General features: G+C 44.3%; 1 protein-coding gene across 1 annotated transcript in view; it reads left to right on the forward strand.

Annotated features, from left to right (window-relative positions):
* Nucleotides 1-26537, forward strand: part of LOC126267811 (glucose dehydrogenase [FAD, quinone]-like) — a 46696-nt gene that overhangs the window by 16464 nt on the left and 3695 nt on the right. The window contains 1 exon segment of the mRNA XM_049973116.1: nucleotides 9793-10142. Coding sequence (XP_049829073.1) covers nucleotides 9793-10142 — 350 coding nt within the window.

The following is a 26537-nucleotide window of genomic DNA, read 5'->3' on the forward strand; positions in this document are numbered from 1 at the left end:
ACTGTTGCCAGGAATGCAGGCTGCGGTTACCGGTAACGCTGCCGTATCCAAGTTCCTGCATGTAAAATACCTCGTTATACTGTCTCAGACACACTGGCGTGTTCACTTGCACTTTCGTGTGTGGAGTAAACATAGGTGATTCGCTTAGTTATTGGTAGTCAGAGAAAAAAGGTTGCAGTATAGTATATTATTCATATACCAACTGGAAGTTACGGTTTGTTAGGAGAGGTAACGTTCAATAATTCAAGCAAACCTAGACATAATGCTTGTATTGTACGAAAAGCACCCTGTTGTTTTGAAATACTGTGAATGGCGTCTAACAGACTTCAGTCTCTCACATTTGAAAATGTTGCTGCACAGCAGGTCCAGCTTCTGGGGAGTTTATACAACATTTTAAAGTTGTTATTTGGCGCAAAACAGCAGAGACTCAAATCCTACTAACAGTGTGTGTCAGATCCAGAATCTGGGATATGCAAATGGTGCAATGCAGCAGAATGCAGGGCGTCCTTCCCCCAAAATATAGCCTTAATTTGACTTCTGGCGTCTGCATGTAAATCGTCTAGGGACTTTTCCGTGTATGAATTATATGAGTTCGCGGTGTCTGTCTTTTCGGAAACGTCCAAAAGAACAGGCACCAAGCATTCATATATCCGATTGACCTCGATGAGCAATGAATCCTAAAGCTTCAGTGAGATGCACAATTACGTTGGATCTCCAGCAGGAAACTCAAATTAGCGAGCACGGAGCACATGGACAGGAACTGTGGGTAGGTGACGCTAGGAGGGAATGTGGGATGGTTGGAGAGGATTTGCAGTGAACACCTGTGTAACACAATTGTTAACACAACTGCGTAGTAGTTGGAATTCCAGTCTACCATACATTTTAATTCGTCGCCGCTGGTTCCTCACTAACCCCCGATGAAACTTACAAAATTAGTTCCTTCTCTTCCTTTATGCCTCTCCCCCTTCAATTTACCTAATTCTTGTCCGCGTGTGACACTTTGGAACACAGACAGCTTTTCCCACATCGCACACGATGGCGACGAACCGCCTGGAAACACAGACAGACTGACTATTATTATGGGGTGTGTGTATTACATTCAGGTTAACCTACATCTTAGTTTGTAAGGCACCATTCTACACCCTTACGCTGCACTGTCGGACAAGTAATGTAATGTAAACCTAAAAAGTTACAGCTGCCGAGGAGTAATACTTCATTCCCTTTAGAGGTATGTGGAAAAACTCTAACGCTTCCAGCTTTCACTTTCAGGCATTAAATTCCAAATTGAATGTCTAAATTCAGTGTCTGAATATTGAGACTGGTTGCTCAATACACGGAGTAAATTAAAGATATAGTTAGATTCATCATATATGACTGAAAAACGTAAGTCAGAGTCAAATCGACCAGGACTCTAACAAGGTATACCTGTATGACGTGATTTTTCAGTTTCTCCAGTGTATCTGTTGATGGAACATTTCGTGGGTACACAGCCGGTTTATAGTGTCCACCGGGCACAAACATTTGATGATCAAACATGTCGCCATCGTCAGGCGTACTCACGAACTAAGCTCCAGTGTTCCCAGGTCCGAATTTTCTTTACTTTCTTCCTGAATAAATACCTTAAAGCAACAAAAATTTTGTGTACCAAACAATTGGAATGTTTCTTACCATCACAAAATTGTTGAGTCAGAAATTATTAATGGATTATAAAAATAGGATACCTAACAATGAAATAATATAAATTGTAAACTTCTTAAGTCAAGAAGTAAACAAAACGAAGAGTTTTATACGCAGTTCCTACACACTTTCTTTCAACATTCACTGCTTGCTGGTGTGCTACAACTAAAATAGTAAGCCGGCCCTGTGTGGCCGAGCTGTTCTAGGCGCTACAGTCTGGAACCGCGCGACCACTACGGTCACAGGTTCGAATCCTGCCTTGGGCATGGGTGTGTGTTCCTTAGGTTAGTGTAAAGGGAAATTCAAAGGCTCAATCTAGATATAGTAGGGGTCAGTGGAGTGAAGTGGAAGGAAGACAAGGATTTCTGGTCAGATGAGGATCGGGTAATATCAACAGCAGCAGAAAATGGTATAACAGGTGTAGGATTCGTTATGAATAGGAAGGTAGGGCAGAGGGTCTGTTACTGTGAACAGTTCAGTGACTGGGTTGTTCTAATCAGAATCGACACTAGACCAACACCGACAACGATAGTTCAGGTATACATGCCGACGTCGCAAGCTGATGATGAACAGATAGAGAAAGTGTATGAGGATATTTAAAGGGTAATACAGTATGTAAAGGGGGACGAAAATCTAATAGTCATGGGCGACTGGAATGCAGTTGTAGGGGAAGGAGTAGAAAAAAACGTTACAGGAGAATATGGGCTTGGGACAAGGAATGAAAGAGGAGAAAGACTAATTGAGTTCTGTAACAAGTTTCAGCTAGTAATAGCAAATACCCTGTTCAAGTATCACAAGAGGAGGAGGTATACTTGGAAAAGGCCGGTAGATACAGGAAGATTTCAATTAGATTACATCATGGTTAGACAGAGATTCCGAAATCAGATACTGGATTGTATCTACATCTACATCTACATCCGTACTCCGCAAGCCACCTGACGGTGTGTGGCGGAGGGTACCCTGAGTACCTCTATCGGTTCTCCCTTCTATTCCAGTCTCGTATTGTACGTGGAAAGAAGGATTGTCGGTATGCTTCTGTGTGGGCTCTAATCTCTCTGATTTTATCCTCATGGTCTCTTCGCGAGATATACGTAGGAGGGAGCAATATACTGCTTGACTCTTCGGTGAAGGTATGTTCTCGAAACTTTAACAAAAGCCCGTACCGAGCTACTGAGCGTCTCTCCTGCAGAGTCTTCCACTGGAGTTTATCTATCATCTCCGTAACGCTTTCGCAATTACTAAATGATCCTGTAACGAAGCGCGCTGCTCTCCGTTGGATCTTCTCTATCTCTTCTATCAACCCTACCTGGTGCGGATCCCACACTGCTGAGCAGTATTCAAGCATTGGGCGAACAAGCGTACTGTAACCTACTTCCTTTGTTGTCGGATTGCATTTCCTTAGGATTCTTCCAATGAATCTCAGTCTGGCATCTGCTTTACCGACTATCAACTTCATATGATCATTCCATTTTAAATCACTCCTAATGCGTACTCCCAGATAATTTATGGAATTAACTGCTTCCAGTTGCTGACCTGCTATTTTGTAGCTAAATGATAAGGGACCTATCTTTCTATGTATTCGCATCACATTACACTTCGCTACATTGAGATTCAATTGCCATTCCGTGCACCATGCGTCAATTCGCTGCAGATCCTCCTGCATTTCAGTACAATTTTCCATTGTTGCAACCTTTCGATACACCACAGCATCATCTGCAAAAAGCCTCAGTGAACTTCCGATGTCATCCACCAGGTCATTCATGTATATTGTGAATAGCAACGGTCCTATGACACTCCCCTGCGGCACACCTGAAATCACTCTTACTTCGGAAGACTTCTCTCCATTGAGAATGACGTGCTGCGTTCTGTTATCTAGGAACTCCTCAATCCAATCACACAATTGATCTGATAGTCCGTATGCTCTTACTTTGTTCATTAAACGACTGTGGGGAACTGTGTCAAACGCCTTGCGGAAGTCAAGAAACACGGCATCTACCTGTGAACCCGTGTCTAAGGCCCTCTGAGTCTCGTGGACGAATAGCGCGAGCTGGGTTTCACACGATCGTCTTTTTCGAAACCCATGCTGATTCCTACAGAGTAGATTTCTAGTCTCCAGAAAAGACATTATACTCGAACACAATACGTGTTCCAAAATTCTACAACTGATCGACGTTAGAGATATAGGTCTATAGTTCTGCACATCTGTTCGACGTCCCTTCTTGAGAACGGGGATGACCTGTGCCCTTTTCCAATCCTTTGGAACGCTTCGCTCTTCTAGAGACCTACGGTACACCGCTGCAAGAAAGGGGGCAAGTTCCTTCGCGTACTCTGTGTAAAATCGAACTGGTATCCCATCAGGACCAGCGGCCTTTCCTCTTTTGAGCGATTTTAATTGTTTCTCTATCCTTCTGTCGTCTACTTCGATATCTACCATTTTGTCAACTGTGCGACAATCTAGAGAAGGAAGCACAGTGCAGTCTTCCTCTGTGAAACAGCTTTGGAAGAAGACATTTAGTAATTCGGCCTTTAGTCTGTCATCCTCTGTTTCAGTACCATTTTGGTCACAGAGTGTCTGGACATTTTGTTTTGATCCACCTACCTCTTTGACATAGGACCAAAATTTCTTAGGATTTTCTGCCAAGTCAGTACATAGAACTTGACTTTCGAATTCATTGAAAGCCTCTCGCATAGCCCTCCTCACACTACATTTCGCTTCGCGTAATTTTTGTTTGTCTGCAAGGCTTTGGCTATGTTTATGTTTGCTGTGAAGTTCCCTTTGCTTCCGCAGCAGTTTTCTAACTCGGTTGTTGTACCACGGTGGCTCTTTTCCATCTCTTACGATCTTGCCGACATGAGCAACAATTTGCAGTCGGGTGCACCCAGTGCTCTCTATCGCCGCCGGTAGGGCCTCCTCCACATCTCGGATGAGACCCCCCGGCAAGCAGACAGAGTGAACACTGGCCTTCTTCCCCGACCTTTCCGCTATTTCCCTAAGGGGCTCTATCACCCGCCTAACGTTGGAGCTCCCAATAACTAATAAACCCCTCCCCCCGTGTGCCTGCTCGGACCTTGCTGAAGGAGCAGCCACATGTCCACTCACAGGCAGAGCGGGCGATGCCACACGGCCAGCCTCCACATTGACCCTCCGCCTCGTGCGCCGCGAACGCCGCTGAACCCGCCACTCCCCTTGGGGAGAGGGTGGCCCAACCGCGCCCGGTCCCCTCGAAGATGTCTCGACAGCAGGGACAGTGGGTGAAGCATCTAACACCTGGGGTGCACCATGCGACGCACCAGACTCCCCACTGCCGCTACACTCCGAGGCAGCAGCCTGAAGACGGCTGACCGCGGCCATCAACACGCTCAGCTGTTCGCGAAGAGTGGCCAGCTCCTCCTGCGTCCGTACACAGCAGCCACACATCCTAGCCATCCTAAGAAATCAATTTACTATAGAGTGTTAATCAGCTTTTAACTAGACTGCTAATTCACTAAAGGCGGTTGATTATTGACTAAACTGTGATTGCTAACCACTTCTTGTAGAAACAAGGAAAATAGCACTACCTGTCTCTGGACGGTATTGAAAACAAACACTAGCACTACTAGCACTACGGCTGACTAAAGGGACTCTCTGACTGTATTCAAACCAAACACGAGATCTATGGAACACTTAATAGCACTCTACTATTAAAGCTTCCTAAAAGCAAAAACACGCAGAAGAAGAAGTGACAAGTAAGAAAAATACAGATAATACTTAAATTAAGGTAGCTCGCTGCACAGCAGACGTGAAGCAGACGGCGGTTACGGCGACACTGACACTACTGGCACTATGGCTGACTAAAGGGACTCTCCCTGACTGTATTCAAAACAAACACGAGATCTATGGAACACTTAATAGCACTCGACTATTAAAGCTTCCTAAAAGCAAAAACACGCAGAAGAAGAAGTGACAAGTAAGAAAAATACAGATAATACTTAAATTAAGGTAGCTCGCTGCACAGCAGACGTGAAGCAGACGGCGGTTAGGGCGACACTGACACTACTGGCACTATGGCTGACTAAAGGGACTCTCTCTGTAAGGCTTACCCAGGAGCAGATATAGACTCAGATCACAATATAGTAGTGATGAAGAAGAGATTGATGTTCAAGACATTAGTCAGGAAGAATCAATACGCTAAGAAGTGGTATACGGAAGTTCTAAGGAATGACGAGATACGTTTGAAGTTCTCTAACGCTATAGATACAGCAATAAGGAATAGCGCAGTAGGCAACACAGTTGAAGAGGAATGGACGTCTCTAAAAAGGGCCATCACAGAAGTTGAGAAGGAAAACATAGGTACAAAGAAGGTAGCTGTGAAGAAACCATGGGTAACAGAAGCAATACTTCAGTTGATTGATGAAAGGAGAAAGTACAAACATGTTCCGGGAAAATCTGGAATACAAAAATACAAGTCGCTGAGGAATGAAATAAATAGGAAGTGCAGGGAAACTAAGACGAAATGGCTCCAGGAAAAATGTGAAGACATCGAAAAAGATATGATTGTCGGAAGGACAGACTCAGCATACAGGAAAGTCAAAACAACCTTTGGTGACATTAAAAGTAACGGAGGTAACATTAAGAGTGCAACGGGAATTTCACTGTTAAATGCAGAGGAGAGAGCAGATATGTGGAAAGAATACATTGAAAGCCTCTATGAGGGGGAAGATTTGTCTGATGTGATAGAAGAAGAAACAGGAGTCGATTTAGAAGAGATAGGGGATCCAATATTATAATCGGAATTTTAAAGAGCTTTGGAGGACTTACGGTCACATAAGGCAGAAGGGATAGATAACATTCCATCAGAATTTCTATAATCATTGGAGGAAGTGGCAACAAAACGACTATTCACGTTGGTGTGTAGAATATATGAGTCTGGCGACATACCATCTGACTTTCGGAAAAGCATCACCCACACAATTCCGAAGATGGCAAGAGCTGACAAGTGCGAGAATTATCGCACAATCAGCTTAACAGCTCATGCATCGAAGCTGCTTACAAGAATAATATACAGAAGAATGGAAAAGAAAATTGAGAATGCGCTAAGTGACGATCAGTTTGGCTTTAGGAAAAGTAAAGGCACGAGAGAGGCAATTCTGACGTTACGGCTAATAATGGAAGCAAGGCTAAAGAAAAATCAAGACACGTTCATAGGATTTGTCGACCTGGAAAAAGCGTTCGACAATATAAAATGGTGCAAGCTCTTCAAGATTCTGAAAAAACTATGGGTAAGCTATAGGGAGAGACGGGTCATATACAACATTTACAACAACCAAGAGGGAATAATAAGAGTGGACGATGAAGAACGAAGTGCTCGTATTAAGAAGGGTGTAAGACAAGGCTGTAGCCCTTCGCCCATACTCTTCAATCTGTACATCGAGGAAGCAATGATGGAAATAAAAGAAAGGTTCATGAGTGGAATTAAAATACAAGGTGAAAGGATATCAATGATTCGATTCGCTGATGACATTGCTATCCTGAGTGAAAGTGAAGAAGAATTAAATGATCTGCTGAACGGAATGAACAGTCTAATGAGTAGACAGTATGGTTTGAGAGTAAATCGGAGAAAGACGAAGGTAAAGTAGTAGAAATGAGAACAGCGAGATACTTAACATCACTATTAATGATCACGAAGTCAATGAAGTTAAGGAATTCTGCTACCTAGGCAGTAAAATAACCAATGACGGACGGAGCAAGGAGGACATCAAAAGCAGACTCGCTATGGCAAAAAAGGCATTTCTGGCCAAGAGAAGTCTACTAATATCAAATACCGGCCTTAATTTGAGGAAGAAATTTCTGAGGATGTACGTCTGGAGTATAGCATTGTATGGTAGTGAAACATGGACTGTGAGAAAACCGGAACAGAAGTGAATCGAAGCATTAGAGGTGTGTTGCTATAGACGAATGTTGAAAATTAGGTGGACTGATAAGGTAAGGAATGAGGAGGTTCTACGCAGAATCGGAGAGGAAAGAAATATGTGGAAAATACTGATAAGGAGAAGGGACAGGATGGTAGGACATGTGCTTAGACATGAGGGAATGACTTCCATGGTACTAGAGGGAGCTGTAGAGAGCAAGGAAATAATTGAGGACGTAGGTTGCTAGTGCTACTCTGTAACAATACCATATAACTACTATGAGTTTCGGAGTCACAGTGGCACTTACATGGTTCGAGCAACAACTGGCATATGTCCAATTTCAAGACCACTGCTATTAGATTAATGAAAAAGAGCTAATTAATGAAAAAGAAGCTGCCATTCAAAATCCCTGAAGCTGAATTATTTGAAAGCAAAAATACGAAGATAATTCCGTCTACAATGTCGAAACAAGATATTTTGCAATACAATCATTTTTAAGAGAAGAGGACTAACACAATTTCAAGGACAATAATCGATCACCTGTAAAAGAACCTAGAAGCCAAGCCAGTGTATAAAAAAAATCATCATCAGAAGATACCCAGAGTTCAATGGGCACGCCATGGAGTGTTCTGATGAGCATGAGAAAGAAAATAATGAAGCACAGTACCTGATTGAGCTGGTTTATTAAAATCTTATTTGTTCAGTAGGTTAAAATAAACTGGAAATTACTGCTATAAAATAACTAATCTGTAGATGTTCAGTTTTGGGAAAGATTCATGACTTTTAGATGTTCTTTATTTGCAGCTGAATGCTGATAAAAATGTTTTTCCAGCCTTGTATCACATATGTGATGTTCATTTGTCAAATACTTTAAGTTGGTGCATACGTTTGTAGCATTTTGGTTTTGCGTGTTGGTATTTCGCTTGCTATCGGTTTATTTATCGATTGTCATTTTGCATTTGTGGTTCACTGTAGCTATTTGCGTATACATACTGTCATTTAGTCTTTTGGAGATATTGAAGGGAGAAATGGACGCTAGAAAGTGGAGTGCGAAGTGGAGAAATCTGAACATTTCCGACATATTCTTTTGTTTTAGTTCAATAGAGACGTGACAGCAGCAGAGGCAGCCAGAAACATTTGCGCCGTGCATGGGGACAATACCATTGGACAGAGCACGGCAAGAAAATGGTTTTCTCGTCTTCAGGAGGATCATTTTTACATTAGTGACTCTCCACGTTTAGGAAGGCCTTCGGGGTTTCATAAAGATCGTTTAAACGCATTAATGCACTATGATCCATATCAGTGTATTCGAGAAGCGACAAATGTCATGAACTGTGATCATTGCACCATCGTGCGACATTTGCATGCACTGGGAAAGGTTCAAAAGACGGATGTATGAGCACCGCATATTGTATGGGGGTATCAATATGTGCAATTCTGCTCCCTCGTCATCAATTAGTTCGTGATTATCACCGACCACTCGCTTCCCGTATCGTTACTGGTAACAACAATCGGCGTCTTTATGCTAACGTAAAAATAAGAAAAAAACAGCAACTCCCCCCTAAAAGACCTGCGCGCATCCACAAAAGATAATGTTATGCATCTTGTGGAATCGCGAAGGTGTGATACATTACGTATTACTTCCTCGAGGTGTAACCATCACTGCTGACAGTTATTGCCAACAACTCTGATGTCTTTCATACGCAATCCAAGAGCGACGAACAGCAAGATTACTTGAAGTGATGCTACACCACGATAACGCCCGGTCGCATTCTGATAGACTGACAAAAAGCGCTATACCGGAGATGGGTTACAAAATCATTCCGCAACCGTCTCTTTTCCCCTATCTTGTGCCGTCAAAGGTTCATCTTCTCCGCTCTCTACCTTTAAGGAACTTCCTATCCGGATGAAAATGCGGCCCGAGTATGGATCAACCCTTTCTCACCTCCATGTGATTTCTACAGTCACGGTATCGAAAAGTTAACCCAATGTTGGCAGACTGTTGTAAATAGTGAAGGAGGATATATTACTGATGACTAAACTCTCTGTCATCTGATAAACGTAACGAATCTGTGCACCAACACAATAAATATGTAAGACATCAACAATGTATACTATTTAGATAACTCAATAAAACGTGTTTCGTGAAAATGATGTTTCTTTGTAGTTGTTGACATCTGTGAGGCGGTTGTGTGCAAAGTTTGCGAATGCTTGCTCTCGGTGCAGCCTCGCCTCTGATGCATGCGTGCACTGGCCCTGCAGCCGCCCCGCAGTGGGCGGCGGTGACGGACACGTGCAACCTGGGCTGCAGCGCCGGCGCGCTGTTCGCGCAGCTGTTGGCAACCCTGGCGCAGGCGCAGTGCCTGCTGTCGGACCGCGGCGCCTACCCGCCTGACACCCTGAGCCCACTGCCGGAGTACGACTTCGTGGTGGTCGGCGCCGGGTCGGCCGGGTCCGCGGTGGCAGCTCGCCTCTCGGAGAACCCCGACTGGAGGGTGCTGCTGCTCGAGGCAGGCGGGGACCCGCCGCCCACCTCAGACATCCCAGGACTCTTCCCCTCGCTGGCAAGGACGGAGGTACGTGAGGCCCAGAGAGCTACTCACATCTACAGGTTCTTGAACACTCAGTGCTGTGTGTCTCACACCATTCAGCATGGACTTCACCAGCAGATACACTGCTTGCAATAAAATTGCATCATCGAGTAATAACACAATTTTACTTGATGTAACTCTTCAGGCTTTCCTAACGAGATCTTGACTTGTGGAATAATAGGGTCTACTGCCGGATGTTTGTGTCGCTCTGGCACAATATTTCGGCCACGTAACTCGTTGCCTTCTTCAGGTCTCTTGCCTGAGACTGCCATATTGCTGCTGTTGCTGCCTGACAGGGACAGATGAGCCCCTGTGGAGTCTAAGCTGGAAGGCTATTCCTACAAACTGACGGAGCGTGTGATGTGGCCTGACTTCGTGTTTGATGTCCGGACAATCTGCTGGGATGGTGTTCTGGACGTGCTGGCAACTCAGTAGTCGCGAAGCAGGTGGGGCCATCTGGTTGCGTTAAGACGCTGCACCCAGTGGCCGAGGGCTCGAAGGAGCGGATTTTCGGACTGCGCATTCTTCTCGTAAAACAGCCATGCAGCCTGACGAAACTTGTCTCGAAGAGTAGGGATGTTAGAGATTCGGTTAAGGCCGTCCGACGGGAAGTCCCGAGGGAGGTGTAATACCAGACGTAGAATCTGGTTCTGAAGGCGCTGTAGTCGGTCGACGTGGGTCGCTGCAGCATTGCCCCAAACCACAGCGGCGTAGTCGATAAGCAGGCGTATGAGTGTAAGATAGAGCGCAACACCCAGTTCTGACGGGAGCGCAGATGTCGGATTGAGAAAGGGGTAGAGTTGAGTCATTCTACCCCTGACCTTTTTGACGATGTCGTCGATATGAGCCGTCTATCCAGCATCACACCCAGGTACTTAACGGTATTGCTCCAAGGTACGGCGGTTCCCCTGATGGTGATCTGCAGTACGTTGGCTGGGATATGCTTCTTGGTGATGAGGAGGGCTTGCTTCTTAGCCCAATTGAAGCTGAGGCGCCACCTCCTGGCCCACTGACAGTGTATCTTCTGCTGGCTGCATGCATCGTTGGAGCAGAACTGCATTCATGGTGCGCGAGTACATCCGCGTAGAGGGCGAGGTGGACTCTCTCCATTCACGGATGTCTGTGGTATACAGGATGTACAGTATGGGGCCGAGGACAGAGCCTTGGGGAACTCCAGCCCTGACCCGGCAGTGCGTCGACAGGTTCTCCATGTGTACATGAAAGCTTCTGTCGGCGAGGTAAGATTTTAAGAGACAGACATGTGGCAGGGGCACACCGAGGTCCAGGAGCCTTAAGAGAAGCCCCTCATGCCATACATAATCGAACGCCTGTGAAACATCCAGGAAGATGGCTCCGAAATACGCCCGCCATCCGATGGCATCAAGGACCTCTTCAACGAGTCGAAGCAATTGGTGCATTGTTGCGTGTCCTGGGCGAAAACCACATTGTTCGTCTGGGAGGAGACGTTCTTCCCGGATGTGATGCAGGAGGCGGCAGAGATACAGCCTTCCAAAGACATTGCCGACTGCTGGTAGCAAACTGATGGGCCTGTAGCTGCTCGGGAGACGAGGGTCCATCCTAGGCTTCCGGATGGGGATGACCTTGGCGTGTTTCCACTCCTAAGAATAGCAGCCAGTGCAGAGGATGCTGTTGAAAAGGCGAGCCAGGTGTTAAGCGGATGTCAGTGGCATCTGTTGCAGCATTTCATTCAGAGCTGGTCAGAGCCTTCTGCTTTGCGTTTGCTGAGCCATCGAAGTTTATCGGAGACTTCATCAGCATCCACCTCTTCGATACGTTCGTCACCTGTACGGACAGCGAGGAACATCAGGAGATGTTGAGCAACCAGACGAACGTGATCCGGATCAATGAGGTCCATGATGGGCTGGAAATTTTGTTCAAAAACGTCAGCAATCGCGTTGGCTTTGTCCACTGGGCTGCTGACAATGTTTCGACCAACTTGTAACGGCGGAATCTTCTGACGCTGGCGGAGGAAGAGCTGTGTGGCTTTCCAGGCAGTACCGTCGTCAACCCGAAGAGTGGCCAGGCGGTTGGACCATTCCTGATGGCGGTGGTTTGCAATGGCAACTCTTATGTCCCTCTTCATTCTGTTGAGAGCCCTCTTCGTCGCTGCGTTGTGCGTCAGCTGCTATTCACGAAAGAGGTGGTTTTTGGCAGTTGTCGCCTCCATGAAAGGCGGTGCTAGTTGCCAGGATCGGTCAGATGGGCCAGATCACGGCCGCGGCGTGGCCCGGGGCACCGCTTGTAGAGTACAGTTGGGCACAGCCATCAACCCCAACATTGTCTGCGTCAGGTGCTTCACGGAGACCCTCTTCCAACAGCTGCTGACACCGGTTCCAGTTGGTGTTCCTGGTTGGGATGCCTCTCCACGTCACTAGCTGGGCATTGATGTCGATGTCAAATATAACTGGGACATGGTCCAAAGATAAGGTACTGGCGGATATAACACAGGGCACACCCTTGGCCACCGCAATGTCGGCACGTCTGGAGGCCCACCGTTTTTTGGGAAAGTGGGTAGGTTCGTGAGGTCCAAGGATGATGGCGTTCCACCACTGGGCCTCTTGGAGAAGTTTGCGTCTGTGGTTGTTGGTGACAGGGAATGCCATTCGGTGTGCTTAGCGTTAAAGTCACCACCAGCAAAGACCTTTCCAGGTAATGCCAGCAATGCTTCAACGTCCTGTAGGAGTAACTATCGGCCAGGCAGATGGTAGACAGCAACAAACATGATGCGCCCATGCGAGGTGTCGAAAGCTGCAGCAGTGCCCTCCATCACTTGTAGCTGCAGAAGAGAAACTTGATGGTGCGCAAGGGAAGTCCAGATGTAGACTGCAGTGCGACCGCCATGAGTTGGTCTGTCGGTCCGATAACACACGCATTTGGCCGCCCGGACATGGACACCAGGCTAGAGAAAAGTCTCGGAAACCAGGCAAATGTCGATGGCTTCATCCCGCAGCAGCTGTCGAAATTCACCATCTTGGGTGCGAATGCCCTGGGAATTCCACACGCAGACAGTGACGCCTCGTTGACTATGGGCCATGCTGGGAGGCCAGTGGTCCTGTGGAGATTGCCTGAATGGCTGCACTGACAGCGGCAATGAGTTACCGTGGGATATCTTTGAGAAGCTCCCGAAGTTCTTGCAAGAGGACCTGCATTTCGGCCATGCTGGAATCGGCTGCCTGGGATGGGACAGTTGCAGTTCGTGAGTGTTGAGCTGGGGTCGCCACAACGTCAGCCTGTCGTCCCTGGTGGGAACGGTCGTTTTGGCCCTGATCTTCACCTTGATGCTGTTGGTCGCGATGTGGCCCGTGGACGGCGGTCCATCTCGGTGTTGGTATCTGGCGCAAGAGTGGCCGCCTTGGCGCAGGTACGGAGGCCTGCAGTGAGGAGCAAGAGGTAGTAGCAGCAGCAAAACTGACGTCAGGTCGGACTGGTGCAGGCCGCTTTATGGAGCCAGGTCGTTGACCACAGCTCCGTGCCACAGCCCGTCGGAAGCTGGAACAGTCGTGGTAGGAGGCCACATGTTCCCCACCACATCCAGTGCATTTGGGCAGTCTCGACTGGCGTGCTCCCCCACACACTTAACACAGCGTGCAGAACCATGCCACATGCCCAACCATTTGCCAGTTGAAGCATTGCGATTGGCCCCTCTTCGAGCGCAGTTTTTCCGTAGTGACAGGTGTCGCCGCGATCTTCGTGACCTGCCACAGCCGCAGTTCTGTGGGATATCACAGGTGACCACGAGGACCAGCGGAGTCCCCTTTCTGGCGTGGCGCGAGGGTAGGCGGGTTATCGACCAGAGACCAAATCCATAGCCCATGTCCTCCAGTTGTTGCCGGACGTGATCCAGGCTGTAGTTTCGAGGGAGGCCCCGAAAGATGATCTTGAGTGCCTTGTCCATTGCAGACGGGTAAGTGTAGAATGGCTTCTCGTGTTGCCCGAACGTAGCCGTAACCTTTCTGTAATCTTCTGTCGTTTTTAAGATGACCTTATATGGGTAGGAGCTAGTCGGCTTGATAATGTCGTTATCTTGGCCGACAAGGCGAAGTAGCATCCTGTAGAGGCCGTCGTAGTCCTTCTTGTGTTGGACCGCAATGGGCGGCTGTTTGGGTTCTCTCTTCTGAGCAGGCATCTCCACACCGTCAGCGAGCTCCTCAAAGGCATTTGTCGTCTGAACCGGCGGCGCTGAGGAGAGTTGAGCATTCCTGGCTGGCAGTTTGACGAGTTGAAACCCTTCGTCATCGACGGCAACATCGGTCTGTTTCGCCTTTTTGCCCTTAGGAGGGGCACGGGTGGTTCCTGTGGCAGTACTCGCGAGCCTTTTCGTTGTCCTGGCGGCGGCGGTAACGTCTCGTCGTCCGAATCGGGCAGCGGAACTTGCAGTGAACCCGAAACGTATTCCACTCCCATATCCATATTCATTTCCATGATCGTCGTAGGTGGGGTGGTGGGGGGGCTTTGCCGGACGGCGATCTGCCACACCCTTCGCTGTACCGTCATCCTCTCGCTCCGACATCTCAACGCTAACTGCGACGCGTGCGTGCGTGACTGCCATATTGGAGGACCTTGTCCAGTATTTATGCTCAGAGGGCGCTGGGTGCTCTTTCTGCCGTCCGCGCCTGCCTGGCGCTGCCTGTAATGTGTTGTCTCTTCCCCAGTGCTTACTCGGACGTCCGCACCCGACTTGGTCGCCGTCTGTGTCAGCTGTCTGAGGCCCGTCCTGTGTCGGGAGTTCCGTTCGCGGTCCGCGCCCGCCTGATGCTGCTCCTGAGGACCGCGAACGGAACGCCCAACACAGGACGGGCCTCAGACAGCTGCCACAGTTGGCGACCAAGTCGGGTGCGGACGTCCGAAGAAGCACCGGGGAAGAGACAACACATTACATGCAGCGCCAGGCAGGCGCGGACGACAGAGAGGGCACCCAGCGCCCTCTAAGCATAAATACTGGACAAGGTCCTCCAATATGGCAGTCTCAGGTAGCACCTGAAGAAGGCAACGAGTTACGTGGCCGAAATATTGTGCCAGAGCGACACAAACATCTGGCAGTAGACCCGATTATTCCACATCTCACAATTTTACTTGTTGTGAAGGGCAAGCAACATGGTAATCAGGATGATGTCTCAAATCTAAAAGGAAAAAAGATCTGATTCCTGTCCAGGGTCAAAGGACAGGAGAGTGAATGAACAATGCGACGAGTGTTACCAGGTTGTCAGTAAGGAACAATGCAGATTCAGAGTTTTTTGTAATAGGTGTCATCATATGAGATGGAGATCGAGTAGAAATTGATTTGTAACACACCTCTTTGTAAGTGATAACTAATTATAACATGGTTACATTGTGAGTGGTAAACGAATATTTTAGTGTTAGAATGCCTTTTGCAAGTAAACAAACTAAAATATACACAGGGTGTAACAGGGGTAAGTGCACGTATTTTATGCGGTAGCATAATATGTACAAACATTAGTGAGTTGGCTGTTTTTTTCTGTGTTAAACAGTATTCCCACAACCTGATGTTTACAACCTCATGTTTTCTGCATGGCAGTAACTGGGCCATCAGTGAGTGATACCTGGTAGTGTAGTATGACAATTTTTCATTCTTTTGTCCACACCTCAATATCTGACCTGCCACTGTGGGAAAAAATGAACATTAGTGGCGTCCATGTGCACATGTGTTTTGAGGTACTACACAAATTACAAACATACAATTAGTGATAGCTACAGCTATTAATCTGAAAATTACGTAAAAACTGGTGTAATGTTGTTCAGTACACCATCCTGAGTCATCAATACAGACGTCTGCATTTATCTCCATTACATCCTGTATATGTTTTCATATTTCATACATAGGTAATACATAATTACAACTTATGCGTAAGTTGATTATAACATAAAAAAATTTAACTTTAATTTTAACGATGTCTATGGATTTCACACTAAGTTGTTATTAATTCTGTTTAAATATTTTACATTTTATCACAATAGTGTTGTTGCGATCACTCTGGGGTTAACAGGCTCCATACACATATGCTTTTCCAAATCACATACCACATAAAGATTAAAAAATATATAACCTATGTTCCTCAAAAAAGCAGTCAAGAACTTCCTGGCATTTTTGGTAACAATATTAATCAATTACTGGCCTTTATATAGTAGTGTAGATCATTTATTTATGTTTATCAGATATATTTTTAGAAAATGTACCCTATGCCCAACTGAACATTTATCAGATATATCATATAAAAATTTGAAGCTAATTTCTCATGAATTTTTCGAGGTTTCTGCTAACAACTTTTCCCATTTACATGTTTTCAGATATACATTCATATGCGATAGATATGTAAAAAATATGTAGCTTATCTCCATCCAACCAGTTTACAGAAACATTTCCTGCCCCTGACACGCAGGCTGCTCTACAGGAAGAGTTACTTAGCAGGCCGATACTGTTCCCTCAGAACGTGCCTATAATGCAGAGCAGCCTATATACCAAAGGCAGGAAAAACACTTTTTTGCCCAAAGCTCCAGTCCTATTGGAACTAGGGCATCATAAAACCTGCAGTGCTGATTTTGTCCCAGATTTGATTGAAATGCTTCCTACTGCATTGTTAATTGATTTTATGTACACAGGGTAGAAACACTGAAATATCTCGAAAACTACACATTGGACCAAAAAATGCTATAATTCCAATTTGTTTGTCACTGAAGGGGACATTCCACAATACCACACACGAGCCTTCACCCTACCTCACGCGTCGGTGATGGGGGCCAACTTTGAAATCTTCAATGGGAAACCCCATGTTTGTATATTACAATTTTATGGCAAAGTCGACATGTTTTGTCTAAAGCATTTTTGTTTTGTCTAAAGCATTTTCTTCGTTTCGTCACAGATGGAACAGAAATGGGTACACAATCGTAATTTAAGATGTACTACTCGATGGCCCTTGAATATCCAGTGGTAAGCGGAAACTCACCCCCATACCACGATGGTGAGACACCAGTATTTCGTAACCTACAATTGGAAACTCCATTCGCAACGTTGTATTTCTCGGAAATATCTAACAGGGGACTATGCAAAGTGGCACTGTGGCCATGTATCTGCAATCTGCCACGTATCATAACTGTGACTGGAGTTCACGTATCGTGCAGATTCAGAGCAGATAGCAGCTATAAACATTACAATACTTTCGCAGTGTTTATTGCCTCAAGACCTAGCTATTATTTGAGAAAAGACGTGCAAGTGGACGATAAATGTTGCAACAACAGAAGAAAAGATTGAAGTGGTCTTGATTTACGTGGAATGTAGGCGAAATGTTGAAGCTGCTGTTGCCTTGATGTCTCTCGTTTTCGGAGAAAGCTCGCTCTCGTTCGTTCTTTTACCAGGTTGCGAGCGCCTTTAGGTGTGGTAGCAGCGTACAGACCGGCAAAAGGAAACAAAACAAACGTGTTAAAGGGGAAGCTGATGAAATAGCTGTACTAGCGGCAGCGGCAGCGAATCCGGTATGTCCGTAGGTAGTATTGTCACAATACTTCATTGTCAATAAGTTTCAATCAAACTATGTGTCACTGCATCAAGAACTTCATGGCAACGATTTCCATAACCAATTAGTGTTTTGTGACTGGGCATGTCAACAAACGCAAACGACTCCCACGTTCTTTGCTGAGGTACTATTTTCCGCTGTGTCTACATTCATAAACCATGGTAGCACTAACCGGCACAACAAGCATTACTGGAGTGTAGACAATCCCTACTAGTTACGGCACGCTACCTATCAACATCCTTAGTTGATTAACATCTGGTGTGACAGCATGTTGAACAAACTCATTGGTTCATATTTTATCGACAGCATGTTGAATGGAAGCAAATATCGAACGTTCTTGGAATAGGAAGTACGGGTTCCATTGCAGCATGCTGCCCTGGACGTTCGAAAACGTATGTGGTATCAGCATGACGGTAGCCCAGCGCTTTACACAATTGAAGTGCAGGTGGTATTAAACCGGATCGGCCCGCTATGTCGCAGGATATGACGTAGCCGGATTTCTTGGTGTGGTGATGCTTAAAAGATAAGATGTACCAGCAAGGGCCAAAAGGCCGTGAAGACGTGGTCATCCGTATCAGAAACGCTTGTGCTTTCAGTCCTGCAGATGTGCTTCTGTCCTGTGTATGTTCGTTTGGAAAGCAGATCACTAAGTCTATTGACGTTGGCAGTACTACGTTTTAGGACTTATTATAACAGGAAAAGTAAAATAGCCTTCGCCTCAAGCCATGGCCACAGTGGCGCGTTCGGTAGTCGATATGTTGATATGTCGGAGGAATACGGCATTGCGAGGGGGGGGAGGGTTGCCCATTACAAAGTATGAAATACTTGCCTGTCCTATCCTCGCAACGTGCCATTGGTTGGACGTTATACTGTAGGCGTAGTTTAAGAATGGATTTTTTGAAATTCCAACCCTAAGGGGGTTAAATAGGAGATGAAAGGTTTTTTAGAAAAATGTCGGTATTAAGGCAGTTTAGAGGCTAGACCTACGAAAATTGGTGTTTGGTTTATTGGTCAGAAATGAAGAAATACGGAATTCAGAATTTTTGCGGATCTAAACCTAAGGCGACGAAACAGTGGCTGAAACATTTTTGAAAATGTATCATTATTAAAGAACTTCCAAAGTATTTGTAAAGGTAAATTTATGAACATTGGTTTTTGACTTCCCGCACAAATAGAAAAAATACCAAGTTTCCATGTTTTTGGAAATTGAACCCTGAGGGGGTAAATAGGGGATAAGATTTTTATATGAAAATATTTTATTAGGAAAGTATTTTTAAAGGTAAAACAACGAAAATTTAAATTTGGCTTCTCAGTTACACATTAAAAAAATTGTGTTTCACTTCTTTGGAAATTCAATCCCTAAGGGGGTGAAAAACCCTGATTCACTGACTCATCATCATCCACCCCATGGATAGATACTTGAAGTTTGGGCGGTGTGTGGACTTTATACTGTAGGCATCGTTTAAGAAGCGACAGTCCGAAATTCCATTCCTAAGGGGATGAAATAGGGGATGAAAGGCTTTTAGAAAATTCGTTGCTGTTAAGGTAATTTTGAAGCTACATCTACCAAAATTGGTATTTGGTTTCTCAGTAAGAAAAAGAAATACTTGTTTCAGCATTTTTGGAAATTCAACCACTAAGGGGGTAAAATAGTGGGTGAAAGATTGTTGGAAAATAAGTAATTACTAAAGAACTACTAAATGATTTTTAATCCTTCATCTTTGACAACTGGTATTTGACTTCTTTGTTAGAAATTTAAAACATCTTTCCTTGGTTTTGGAAATTCAGTCACCAAGGCAGCGCAATAGAGGATGAAAATTTTTAAGAAAATATTTCGTTTCATTAAAAAAATTAAAAACTAAACCAATGAAAACTAGTATTTCACTTCTCTGGTAGATTAAAGAAATACTTGGTAGTCGATGGAAATTGCTTTGGAAATGTCTCTACAAGAACGCAAAAGGCATGATTAACGGAAACTTTGGACTCCAGCTACCAGAATCGTTTTTGGTCGGAAGTGTATTCGGAAAATACCACGTTTATACGGCCTTAATTAGAATGGAAAGCTTAGAAATTTTTACAATTTGTGAACAACATAAGAATTCGATGAAATAAAAAAAAATCTATGCGGGTCATACAGAGCACGCGAGCGAAGCAGCGTTCGCCAAGGTAGTATATACTATATAGACAGTACAGTAGCGAGAATGCATGGTTAAATTTGTATGTGATTTGGTGGTACACAAAGTGCAAAATTTAGTATGTAGAACTGCCATACCTAGCAGCACAAATGCTCGTAACCTGACTTGACATCCAGTGAAACTAAACATGGATTAATGATACAGGTATGTGACAGCATGCTGCTTCGATTTTATGTCAGTTTCAACACTTTTAGTGGCTGATGACTGGTAGCATGCCAGTCCCTTGGCAACCCATGAACAGGTGTTTTCAAATGGTTTAAATGGCTCTGAGCACTATGGGACTTAACATCTATGGCCATCAGTCCCCTAGAACTTAAAACTACTTAAACCTAACTAACCTAAGGACAGCACACAACACCCAGTCATCACGAGGCCAGGTGTTTTCACTGAGTGAGAGATTTGAGAGCTTCCTGGCCACAAAACAGTCCAACATGCTCTGCATAGAGGTAAGTCGGTACAGCACAGGCAAGATGTGGTTTGGCGTTATTTAGTTGAATGGAAACATGTCGTAGGTCTTAAAGATAGGACACATCCGCCAGTCCTAACACGTCAGAAATGTGTGGAACCCATCCAGCTTTCCAACAATGAGAACCAGAGGGGATCGTGTTGTGTGCCGTGTGCTACCCAGTACCATTACGCCAGGTGTTGGCGCCTTATGGTGATGACGATTGGCAGTCTCGCAATATAGTCCGAACGAAGACACACTGCCAGCAAAGTTCACATTCGGATTCTGAAAAGACTATTTTCTAGTTGGCACAATATTATTAATTCTGTTCGATGATGCCTAGTTAATTTCGTTTATATTTGTTAGCGACGCCACTCTGGTTTTCTTCTATTTGGATATGTTGAAGCCGACTACCAAAAGATTCTAACTGCCACCAACATTGCGCGTAAGGACCATGAAAATAAGATACAAGAAATTGGGGCTCATACGGGACCATATACACAGTCGTTTTTCCCTTGTCCTATTTGCGAGTGGAACAGGAAAGGAAATGACTAGTAGCGGTACAGGGTACCCTCCACCGCGCACCGTACGGTGGCTTGAGGAGTATCTACGTAGATGTAGATGTAGACGAAGGAGGACACCACAGGCCGAAAATGGTAGTCAGACGACAATTTTGATAATCTTAGAGAAACAAATGCTGTTTTTACCTCCAGAACCTCAAAAAGACAAATTCAGTGATGTAGGGGCTGACCAACTCCTCCCATCTTCGTTAATACCATAAAAGACGTAGTGAGGCTGAAGGTTTCGCCCAGAATGCATGTGCTAATAAAGAGTGCTAGCAGTGAAGCCGCAGGGAGAGCGGTTTGCCTTCTGCTGGAATATATTCGCACCCCGGTTCGCATCAGGCAAGGATGTGTTTTACCTATCCTTCATAGTCATAATTACCACACTTTCCACATTTCTCTACATCGAGATTATTCAACTGATAAGGACAAACTGTGAGATATAAGGCATTGACACAGGATGGTGAGAGAATTGCTGAGGCTGCACTATATGAGTAGCACTATATATACGGGATTCGAAACACTAGAAGAAAATAATAGTTCCGACTCTAAAGAAGGCAGTTGCTGATGGGTGTGAATACTAACGCACCATCGGTTTAATAAGTCATGGCTGTAATATATTGGCACGAATTATTTATAGAAGAATTGAAAAAGTAGCACAAGCCAGCCTGTGGGAAGATCAGTTTCGATTCCAGAGAAATACAGAAACACGCAAGTAATACTGACTTTAGCGACGTATCCTAGAACACAGGTTGAAGAAAGGCAAACCTACAAATATAAAAGTTGCAGATTTAGAGAACCATTTTGACAATATTTACTGGAGTACATTATTGCAAATTCTGAAGGTAGCAAGAAAAATACAACACAGGAAAGGAAATGATACCTGCAACTTATTTAGAAACTAGAGTGCAGTCATAAGAGAAGAAGGATGTGAAAGGGAAGCACTCTGCACATTGAACAACCAGTAGACGAGAAATATGGAACGGAAATTAAATTTCATGACGGAAAAAAAATTAAGGGTAGCCGATAGCATTGTAATTCTGAAACAGAGGGCAAAGGATTCGGTTGAACTGTTGAACGGAATGGAAAAGAGATTGTGAGATGAATGTAAACGAAGCTGAAAGAAAGGTAATGGACTGTAATCGAACCTAATCAGAACAATGCTGAGGGTATTAATCACGGAATGAGAAACCAAAATTAGTAGCTGAATTTTTTATTTGGACAGTTCAGCAACTGACGATGGCCGAAGTAGAGAGGATACTTGCATACAACATGTAGTAAGAAAAGCATTTCAGAATTAGAGGAATTTATTAACATCTAATATAAATCTAATTGTTAGCAAAACTTTTCTAGGCGTATTTGTCTAGAGTGTAGCCTTGCACGGAAGTGAAGTGTGGATGGTAAGTCTTTCTGAAAAGAAGAGAATAGAAGCTTTGAAATCTGGCACTAAAGAAGAATGCTGAAGAATAGATGGCTGGACAGTATAACAGAAGAGCAGGTGATGAATAGAACTGGAGAGAAAATAAATTGATGGCACAACTTGACTACATGAAAGCATCAGTGGCTCAAGCATCAGGGAATTGTGAACTTGCAAATATAAGTAAGTGTGGGTGGTAAGAATGGTAAAGCGAGAAAAATGCTTGAAATTGAACAGGATGTAAATTGTGGTAATTACGCGAAGATGAAGAGGCTTACACAGGATAGACTAGCACGGAGAGCTGTGTCAAACAAGTCTTCGGATTCAACATCACAACAGCAACAGTAACAAATTACAGGGGTACGAAATGATGCGATCACACAGGTGCAGTCAAAGTAAAGCCGATAGTAGAACTGCAGATCAGTGATAGGAGAGTATGGAAATACAACCAGCCAACATAGTAGACTGTTTACAAAATACCAGTGAGATCCATCCTGGAATATTGTTCACGTATGTGAGACCCGCACCAAATACGCATTGCAAGAGATACAGAACGGGCACCACAAGAGGTCACATATTTGTGTGATCCATGAGAGAGTGTCACAGAGATGCTCAAGAAACTGAACTCGCAGGCGTTTAAGGTATACCGAAACTATTCCGAGAAAGCATACTAGAAAGTTTGTAGAACCAGATTTATATAATGAATCTAGGACGATACTATATATACGGCTAAGTACCTCTCCCTTAGGGATGGCGACGAGAAGAGGCGTTTAAACAGTGGCTTTTTGCCATACTTGAGCGAGAGTAATCCTAATAACAGGTAAAGTGACAGTAGTGTCCGCCATGCGATTTGCAATGGTTTGAAGAGTAGCTTGTAGATGTAGAAACATAGTTCTTCATCCCGTCACAGCAGATAAGTCAAGTGGAAAATCTTATTTTATATTCCTGTTATTAAGTCCTGTTTCAGAGTGAATGACATCTGTGTAAATATGTTTGGGATATCATTTCAAAATATAAAATATATATTTTTTGTTTAACAATATTTACATATATTACCATCATTTTTGTTTACAGAGCATGTCAAATCCTCTATTTGCACTCTCCTCCAATCTTCCATAGGTCTTCAGAAATGCTCTTCTGCGTTATTAACGACTGGATCTCATAAATCTAAGAATTTACTTGCCGCCCTTTTTCTACTTCCAGATGGTACCCAGTCCAAAACATACGTTAGAGACTTCTCCTTGCATCGATTTGATATACTCATAATTTTCTCATAATACTGCATTGTTTCTATCGAATAAAATCAGTAATTCCGTTTTTAACATACATTCTGACTCTGATTACTTTGTTTTTTAATATATATTTTCTGATGTCTTCAGAAATTTACATCAGCATCTAGTAAATTTGAAATTATGAACAACTTAGTTATCCAAACTTCTGAACCACAAGTAATAACACTCCTAACTGTTTGTTTTACTATTCTTGATTTTTATTGAATATTACAAGTTTTCTTACCATGTGGTGTCGTGTGTCGCAGTGATGTGGGCTTGAGTCGAAAGACAGGTTTGATGCAGCTCTCCATGCTACTGTATCCTGTGCATTCGTCTCTGAACAACTTCTGCAACCTACATCGTTCCAGATCTACTTACTGTATTCTGACTCTGATTACTTTGTTTTTTAATATATATTTTCTGATGTCTTCAGAAATTTACATCAGCATCTAGTAAATTTGAAATTATGAACAACTTAGTTATCCAAACTTCTGAACCACAAGTAATAACACTCCTAACTGTTTGTTTTACTATTCTTGATTTTTATTGAATATTACAAGTTTTCTTACCATGTGGTGTCGTGTGTCGCAGTGATGTGGGCTTGAGTCGAAAGACAGGTTTGATGCAGCTCTCCATGCTACTGTATCCTGTGCATTCGTCTCTGAACAACTTCTGCAACCTACATCGTTCCAGATCTACTTACTGTATTCATGTCTTGGTTTCCCTATACAACTTTTACACCCATCTCCCCCCCCCCCTCACCCCCCCCACACACACACACACTCACACACTTTCGTCTAGTACCCAATTAATGATCCTTAGATATCTCATAGCGTTTCTTATTAACTGACCCCTTGTTTTAATCAAGTTGTACCAAAATTTCTTGTCTCCCCAATTCTGTTCCATATCTCTTCATTAGTTCTTCTGTAGCACCACATTCCAAAAGATCCATCTGTCATTACCATGCCTTTAACATAAATTCAATTTAATGAAGGAATAGTTATCTCCCTAATTTTTTCCCTGTCTTTTTCCTCATCGTTTATAATTTCCCCCTACATTTTCCTGTGTGTCAGTAGCTGCCAGTATTGTTATCCCATCTTCTACCATTACAGCTTCAGTTTTTTCACCGATCACCAAGTATCTCATTCGAATTTTAATCTGCTTGTTAAATATTCTGGTTACATACTCTACATCTCCACAGGATGTGCCGAGTAAAACTGTGAGGGACGGGAAAAACCCACCGTGGTTCAACAACAATGTTAGGAAACTGCTGCGAAAGCAAAGAGAGCTTCACTGCAAATTTAAACGCAGCCAAAACCCCTCAGACAAACAGAAGCTAAACGATGTCAAAGTTAGCGTAAGGAGGGCTATGCGTGAAGCGTTCAGTGAGTTCGAAAGTAAAATTCTATGTACCGACTTGACAGAAAATCCTAGGAAGTTCTGGCCTTACGTTAAATCAGTAAGTGGATCGAAACAGCATATCTCCAGACACTCTGGGATGATAATGGCATTGAAACAGAGGATGACACGCTGAAAGCTGAAATACTAAACACCTATTTCCCCTAAGCTGATTCACAGAGGAAGACCGCACTGCAGTCCCTTCTCTAAATCCTCGCACTGGCTGACATCGAAATAAGTGTCCAAGGAATAGAAAAGCAACTGGAATCACTCAACACAGGAAAGTCCACGGGAGCTGACGGGATACCAATTCGATTCTACACAGAGTAAGCGAAAGAACTTGCCCCCCCCCCCCCCCCCCTTTGTAACAGCAGTATACCGTACGTCTCTAGAGGAACTGAAGGTTCCAAATGATTGGAAAAGAGGACAGGTAGTTCCAGTTTTCAAGAAGGGTCGTCGAGCAGATGAGCAAAACTATAGGCCTATATCTCTGACATCGATCTGTTGCAGAATTTTAGAACATATTTTCTGCTCGCGTATCATGTCATTTCTGGAAACCCAGAATCTACTCTGTAGGAATCAGCATGGATTCCGGAAACAACGATCGTGTGAGACCTAACTCGCTTTATTTGTTCATGAGATCCAGAAAATATTAGATACAGGCTCCCAGGTAGATGTCATTTTCCTTGACTTCCGGAAGGCGTTCGATACACTTCCGCACTGTCGCCTGATAAAGTAAGAGCCTACGGAATATCAAACCACCTTGGTGGCTGGATTGATGAGTTTTTAGCAAGCAGAACGCAGCATGTTTTTCTCAATGGAGAGACGTCTACAGACGTTAAAGTAACCTCTGGCGCGCCACAGGAGAGTGTTCTGGGAACATTGCTTTTCACAATATATATAAATGACCTAGTAGATAGTGTCTGAAGTTCAATGCGGCTTTTCGCGGATGGTGCTGTAGTATACAGAGAAGTTGCAGCATTAGAAAATTGTAGCGAAATGCAGGAAGATCTGCAGCGGATAGGCACTTGTTGTAGGGAGTGGCAACTGACCCTTAACATAGACAAATGTAATGTATTGCGAATACATAGAAAGAAGGATCCTTTGTTGTATGATTAGATGATAGCGGAACAAACACTGGTAGCATTTACTTCCGTAAAATATCTGAGAGTATGCGTACGGAATGATTTGAAGTGGAATGATCATATAAAATTAATTGTTGGTAAGGCGGGTGCCAGGTTGAGATTCATTGGGAGAGTCCTTAGAAAATGTAGTCCATCAACAAAGGAGGTGGCTTACAAAACACTCGTTCGACCTATACTTGAGTATTGCTCATCAGTGTGGGATCCGTACCATATCGGGTTGGCGGAGGAGATAGAGAAGATCCAAAGAAGAGCGGCGCGTTTCGTCTTCTTTCTTTGCTAACGGTGATAGCGTTACGGAGATATTTAGCAAACTCAAGTGGCAGACTCTGCAAGAGAGGCGCTCTGCATCGCGGTGTAACTTGCTCGCCAGGTTTCGAGAGGGTGCGTTTCCGGATG

The sequence above is a fragment of the Schistocerca gregaria genome, chromosome 4 (genome assembly GCF_023897955.1).
Source record: "Schistocerca gregaria isolate iqSchGreg1 chromosome 4, iqSchGreg1.2, whole genome shotgun sequence".
Taxonomy (NCBI): domain Eukaryota; kingdom Metazoa; phylum Arthropoda; class Insecta; order Orthoptera; family Acrididae; genus Schistocerca; species Schistocerca gregaria.